Genomic DNA, 7,847 nt, shown 5'->3' with positions numbered 1-7,847 from the left:
TTCAGAGCGCCTAATTACCCGAAAGAAAATTCTTCTTAGTTTTTTTTCCTTATTCTTTAACCCGAAAGAATTTTTCAGATCAAAATCAAAGCAGGCAGCCAAAAGCGAATCAGAGAATCTCCTTCCTTCCTAATCATCATCGATGATGATGATGATGATAGCAAAGCATCGTCAGCATCATTTCAGTTGCTGTTTCGAAAGCAAAGAAACTTTCCAGAATAAAAAAAAAAAACAATGTCGTTTTTTGTTTTTTTCTAGTTTTCTAGATTGCTGATTTCTTTATTCCTTCATCTTTTTTTGATGTTTTTATTGTTGTTGTTGTTGTTGTTGTTGTTTCAATAAAGAATAATCATTGATGATCATCATCAACATTTGTTTTCGTTTTTCCTTAGTTTTTCGTCTTTGAAACAATCAATTTCTCGTCGTCATCATCATCATCATCATCATCATCCACAAATGTTGTTCAATAATTTTTCTGTTTGTTTGCCATAATTCTTACTTGGCTGAAAAGAAAATCTCCTTTCCTTTTCAAGTTTTTTTTTCGTATTTGCTACGGGTTTCGTCGATAATCTCGCTTTTCAAGCATTCATTTGCAACAAAAGCGATTGCACGATGGTTACCGATTCTGTTGCTTTATAATTGTCAAACGGCAGAATTTTTGTTTTATTTGGAAAATTTTCTGCAATTTTTGTTATTAATTATTCCATTGCTTCTGGTCATTTTTTTGTTCCTTGTTTCAGTTTGATTTTTCCAAAAACAAACTTAACACTTTTTGTTTCACAATCGGTACAACATCACAAACTACGAAACAAAACGAACGAGAGAAATTTAATTAATTCCCGTTGGTTGTTGTTGTCGATGTCGTTCTTTAATTAAGTTATTTTTGAAATTTTTTTTCGAAATTTTAAAATTTTAAAACAAAACAAAAAAACACACTTTTTTGTCATGATTTTTGTTGTTTGATTCTTGATTCTTGATGATGACATCTGTTTTGACAAATAAAACAGGAAAAAAATAATCTTTTTTTTTGTTGTTCTCCGATAAAATATTTATTCATTTGAATGGGGAGGAAAAAAAATTCCCGGGAAAAAAATTTCTGAAAAATTTCTGACAACTTTTCTATTGCCAATAGAGAATTTTCTCTGGAAATTTTACTATTTTATCGTCGGTTTGAATGAATGAATGAATGAAAAACAATGTAACAGGGAGAAAAAGAACTGGAATTTTTGTTTTGATTATGACCTCAGCATCAGCGAAAAAGAAAAAAAAGCAAAAACCGGGAATTTGGAATAGGAAAAAAAACAACAACATCATTCAAACAAGGCAAAACCAATCATATTTTGACTCAATTGAATTATTCAATATACGGAGGCAGAAAGAGAGAGAAGAGTGTTAGTAGAAAAAAATGTGGAAATAACTTCTTGACATTATCATCATCATGTTGTTATATAATTTTTCAAGTAGTTTTTGTTTGCTTGCGAATGATGATGATGACAATGACAATGTCAACGTTTTTCATATTTTTGTTTTATTTTCTTCATTTTCACTTACTATATGAAGTTTGAATAAATATAGACATGAGAGAGAGAGGGAAAAAAGTTTTCGGGAAATTTTTCAGATCAAGAATTGAATAGAAAAAAAAATCACTGAAATTCATTGACTACTGGTATGATTTTTTTGACTTTTTTCTTTTCTTGATTCAGTCAATCTGATCGGTTAGTTATTCGTTTTATTTCAAGGAATTTTATTTTTGAGAAATTTCCCAGGAATTTTCTATTTTTTTTTCGGCAACTAATAAAAACAAAAGAACCGAGAATATTTCTTTCTTTCTTTCTTTTTTTGAAAAATGACAATAAAGAAGCTTAAAAGAAGAAAAAGAAAAGAAAGTCAAAAAGAATTTGGAAGAAAGATAAAGCATTCTGACTATCCAGCCACCAAAAACATAGTTTTGCCCAATGGCAATTTGGTTGTTGAGGAAAATATTTCCAATTGGTTTTTTCAGGGTGGTAGTCCTGTGGAATCGATTCCAGGGGGAAAAAAGCAGGGGAGAAAATCAATCGAAAGGCCAGAACCAGAAACAAAAATAAATAAATGCAAGGCAGATTAGCCAACTTTTAACATTTGAATCGGACGACGACGATCATGATGATGATGATGATGATGATGATGATGAAGGCAAAAAAAAACATCCCGAAAAACTATATAGTTTTGGGGTAGTTTAGTCTTTGTGAATCAAAAAAAAAAAAAAAAAAATTCTGGGAAGTTTCTGGCCATATATCTATCTATCTATGGCTATATGAAAAGTTCATTCACAATAACCACACACACACACAGCAGCAGCAGCAATGAAAATATCGTGCCATTTTTTTTTCTTCTGGAAATTATTATTATTATCGTCGTCATTGAAGAGAGAAAAAAAATGGAACAGAATTCAAGAATATATCCAGAATTGAACTAAACAACCTAAAAACGATATTGATTCTGCGTCCAGTTTTAGGTTATGCATTTTTTTTTGAAGAATATTCTTTATGGTTTTTTTTCTGGGAACCACTACTACATGAGAAATTCTCTCTCATCATACTCCAACAATAACTCCAGCAAATTCAACCTTATTCTGGTTATTCTGGTTGTAGTAAATAAAAACTTTCAAAACTATTAAACGATGATAACGGTCGATTCTATGTGAAATGTTTATTATTCTTTTTTCATTGAGAAATGTGAGAAACGAAAAAGCTTCTGCTTGAGCTTTTTGTGTTTATTTCAAGCACACGACATTTATTAAAAAAAAATGTGAACCAAAAACGAAAAACTGCAAAAAAATTTCACATTTTTTTCAAATTCTGTGTGTGTGCGAGTATTCTGTCATTCACACATTGATGTCCTTTTCTTCTTCTGAGTAAATATTATGTCGGTTATTTAAATGAATTTTTTTTCTTTGTTTTTCAACTGAAAAAAATCATTTAAATGATGCAAAAAAAAGAGCAGCAATTTTCCGAAAGATTTTTCCAAAAAACTTCCAATTTGTTTCTGGTAAATCCGTGGATTTACCAAACAACAAACAACTAAATTCATCATATCATCATCATCTTTGAATCTATGTTCAATTTGGTTCAAGTGTGTGTGGGTGTCCCCGGTGTGCTTGTAAATGGTTAATCTTATCTCATTGCATATCATTGAATGGAATTCATCATAATCAACAACGAAGAAGAAAAACTACTTTCCGAAAAAAAACAATTCAGAAAATAATATTTGTGATAAACTCAACAACATTTCAACTCTCTTTTCTCTTTCATTTGCAAATCAGAAAACAAAAAAATGCTAATTAAAATTTTAAATTTTTTAATTTTTTAAAATTTTAAAATCATCATCATCATCATCATCAAACTGATTACAAAAACATAAAACATATCGAAGAAATTTTAATTAATTTATCAAATATGTCAATCAATCAATCAATCAATCAATCAATCGACATAATCAGATTAAATAAATATCAAAAGTAAAAAAGGTCAAATTATTATAGAATTTTTTTCCGGGAACATTGCCGGGAAATATTCCGTCAATTATTCAGTAAACTCCCTGTGCAAAAAAGTTTTTCAAAAAACAAAATAAAATTCAGTGATTTTGTCAATAAACAAAAAATACCGAAAAAAATACCGAAAACAAAATGTAAAACGATCGTTTGTTTTTTGGAGATTCTATAATTCATTTTGTCTGAAAAACGAAAACAAATCATTTGAAACAAAGCAATAAAATCCAAAAGAATGTAAGAAAAGTAAAAGAATTTCTTCTTCTCTTCTTCTGTTTTCTGCTTTCAAAAGACATTTATTATTCCCAGAAAAAAAATCCAATAATAATAACAGGGATAATCGTAATTTATCAAAAATGCAAAACGAATAATTTCATTGCTGAAACCAAACAACGACAGACATTATCTTGAAGAAATTCTTTGGTTCAAAACCAAAAACTCGAAATAAAAAATAAAATTCATAACTTTTATTAAAATTCTGGAAAAGTAAAGAACCAGAAAGAATTTACATTTTTTCCAAATCTACAATTTGTTGTTGCTTGTTTGATGATATATTCTTGGTGACAAATAAAGAATATTCTCTGTGTGTGTTTGTGATTCTGTGTCTGGTGTGTCTGTGTGAAAATCATATCAATCAAAAATCAAAAAAATGAAAAATTCTGACGTCAATGATGATTGAAGGTCGACAAAGGAAACCAAAAATAAACAAAACGACAAAAAATATTAAAAATAATTAAAAACAACAACAACAATCGACAACAACAACAACAAAAATCAACAACAACAACCGAATAAATAAATCATCAAACCCAAAATTATTATTATTATTATAATGAAAATATTTTCATCATCATCATCATTATCATCGTAATCATAATCATTAATACGGCCATCATTTTTAATTATAATCCTGAATGATGATGATGATGATTATAATATCAAAAATGTCAACAATAATGTCAACACATAATCATTATAATAATCACCATCATGATCATCATCAATTTGTTTCATAGAGAATGTCAATTTCGTTTCATATCAAAAACAAACAACAAACCAGGTCAGGATAAACAAACCAACCAAATCATCATCAACTGTAATTGAAAAAATTTGTTTGACAAGTTTTTTTTATAATTTAATTTTTGTTGTTGTTGTTGTCGGAGAGCTTTAATTCTGTATTCTGTCAGGAATTTCTCATAATCATCATCGTCTATTTCAACTGTCAAAAAACTTTCAAAATTTTTTAATTTATCCAAAAATCAATCAATCAAATTATCGAAACATTATTGATCATATCACAAGTAAAAATCAGAAGAATCAAAAAATCATGTATCTACTAAAATCATCAAATCGTTTAAATCGATTTATATATCGATTTAGACGATCCATTCAACAACGATTACGTTTTATAAATCAACAACAACAACAACAACAAAAAATCAATGATAATAGTGATAATGGCGTTGTTGTTGATAAATCAAGAAATTATTCTTCTTATCATCATCATCCGCATCATCATCTAAATTCAAAATCATATCCATATTTATCTTGTGGTACTTGTAATAACACTAATGACTATTGTTATTATTGTTATGATCAATTATTATTGGAACAAGAATTTCTAATTAATAATAATAACAACAACAACAACAATCCAAATATTGATAATGAAGATGATGATTTAGATATACAATCAAATTATCCGCATTGCCATCTTTCGCATCAACATTTGCCGCATCATCATGATGCGTCAAATGATGAAAATGTTGCTGATAATGGTAATGGTAGTGGACAAAAGCATTATAATGATCATTATGAAAAACATCCAATTGAAATATTATTTATACCAATACAATATTCAATGGCCTTTTTAACATTAATATCAATAATAAGTACAATTATAATTGCAATAATATTAGTACCAATTGAATCATTACAATTATTTGTACAATTTTTATCATTGATAATATCATTAAGTGGCCTATTTGGTACAATAAAACGTTCAATATTATTATCATCATTATATGCATTGGCAATGTTATTATTTTTATTTTTACAAACTAGTTATTTTTTTGTTTTATTAAAATTAGTACAAGAAGTTAAAATTAATAATAATAATAATCAAAATAATAATAATAATAATCAACAACAACAACAAAATGATTATAATTATTATTATTATTATTATCATCATCATTATCAAACTAATCAACAACAACAACAACAACAAGGTGATAATAGTAGTAGCGGTAGTGATGGAGGTGGAAATAGTGGTGGAAATAGTGCTAATGCATCTTCTTCCTCTTCGAGATTATCAGCCGCATCATCAAATTCTGAACGTCCAATTTTATCATTAACATCAACGACAAAAATGCCAAAATGGTTAACGATGACCAATAATAATAACGATAATGATAATGATAGAATGATGACAGATTTTAATAATAATTTAACACCATCGTTGCCTTTTCTAAAAAATCAAATTCAAATAAAACAACAACAACAACAACAACAATCAAATCATATCCATCCATCAATATCATCATCATTACATAATCAACAACAACAACAACAACATAATCATCATCAGAATCCTCATCATCAGAATCCTCATCACCAGAATCATCAACATTATTGGTTTAAAAAGAAACGTTTGAAACATGGTCATCATCATCATCCATTATCATCATTATTTCTGATACCAACAACAACAACAACACCTTCGACAACAACAACAAAAACACCTTCTGCAACAACAACAACAACAACAACAAATCAATCACCAAAGCCTTATTATCAAGATCAAGATATAACAACAACAACAACAAATAATCAACAACAACAACAACTGCCAACAACAACAACAACGACAATAATACATATAAAACATATAACAAAAATATTAAATAAAGAATTATCATTATTATCATTATTAACAGTACCAATGATTGCATGGTTACCAATAAATTTATTTATGGAAACAATTGCTTGTTTAATATTAACAATGCAAGCATTAGCATCAGGTTGTTTTTTATATGCATTACATCGTTGTGAACCATATCGTAAATGTCGATTAATGTTAACAACATCAACAACAACATTGCCATCAACATCAACATTACCATCATCAAGATTATTATCATCAACGATAATGGACCGTAATCAAGATAATGATGATGATGATGAAGATTTAATTCCAATATTATCATCGGAATTGGATGCGGAAATCGCTACACCATTACCATTACCGTTATCATCAACAACTACAAGTGGATATTATCATCGTTATCACCGTAATCATCAGGAACAACACCAATCAAATCATATCAAATTATCAATGGATCCATTTTGTTAACCAAAAAAAACGAATATTTTCAAAGGGGAAAAAACTATAGTGATAATAATATTGATGCGAATGACAGACACACACAGTATATTGGTTATTTGAGAAAAAAAATTCTTTACAGAATTTCCCTCCCCCTACAGAATCCACATACAAACACTATATGTTTGTATTAACACACACACACCAACAAACAGACAACCAAATTCAATTGTTCCCCTTTTTTTTCCTTGTTGTCATCATAATAATGTTTTTTAGTTTGTTTTTGCGTTTTTTGAATAAAATGAAATGAAATGAATGGAGAAGATTGTGAAGAAAATTTTTTCCAACTTCTCCATGGAGTCAACACACAATGAGAGAAAAAATGTGAAATTTTAAAACAAAAAACCAGAAAAAATTCCTTAACAGAATTTGCCAACCAGAATCCATTGTTATCACAGACACACACACACACACAGAATATTATGGAATAAAATGCGAATTTTTTTTTTTGGTTGAAAAAAATAATGATAATTATTCTTTCTCTCACTCTCATCACCCTAATGATAAATGAAAAGAAAATTTTTTTCATTTTCATTAAAATCAATCAAGCTAGCCTAGCTAAAAAGAAAACAGTGAATGTTTAATGACGATAATGACGATGATGGTTGTTAGGATATTCTTTTTGCTTGTTTGAATGGAAGAAAATTGCAAAAGAGAATCCAAAAAAACCGGAAAAGGAAATGAATTCCGCTCATTTTTGTTGGTGTATAAACCAGTCTATTGAATTCCCAAACAAAAAAACAAAACGACAAATGAATTAGACCCATGGAAATTACAAATGACATTACATTACATTTTGGGCTTTAATTTTATTAAATGCGAATCAGTCTTTGAATGTCAGTGACAACCAGAGAAAAAAAATTCTACTGCTGGTTTTTTTTTGAATTTTTTTAAAACAAATTTTTTTTTTTGTTGGGATGATTAGTCTATTTC

General features: G+C 28.3%; 1 protein-coding gene across 1 annotated transcript; it reads left to right on the top strand.

The window, feature by feature from the left end:
• The first annotated feature begins 2,659 nt into the window (after positions 1-2,659).
• Positions 2,660-7,377, top strand: LOC142646022 (uncharacterized). Its single transcript, XM_075823842.1, has one exon. The coding sequence runs from the start codon at positions 4,857-4,859 to the stop codon at positions 6,882-6,884; it is 2,028 nt and encodes a 675-aa protein (XP_075679957.1). The 5' UTR covers positions 2,660-4,856; the 3' UTR covers positions 6,885-7,377.
• The last annotated feature ends 470 nt before the right edge of the window (positions 7,378-7,847 follow it).

This window comes from Dermatophagoides pteronyssinus, unplaced genomic scaffold, assembly GCF_027571235.1.
Source record: "Dermatophagoides pteronyssinus isolate colony J.1.1.1.1 unplaced genomic scaffold, Derpt_VIB-CSIC_2022.12 sq0038, whole genome shotgun sequence".
Lineage (NCBI taxonomy): Eukaryota > Metazoa > Arthropoda > Arachnida > Sarcoptiformes > Pyroglyphidae > Dermatophagoides > Dermatophagoides pteronyssinus.
This window is presented reverse-complemented; position numbering and strand designations above follow the sequence as displayed.

Excerpts from the sequence above, each read along its gene's own strand:
- LOC142646022 (XM_075823842.1), top strand. The coding sequence starts at position 4,857 with ATGTATCTACTAAAATCATCAAATCGTTTAAATCGATTTATATATCGA.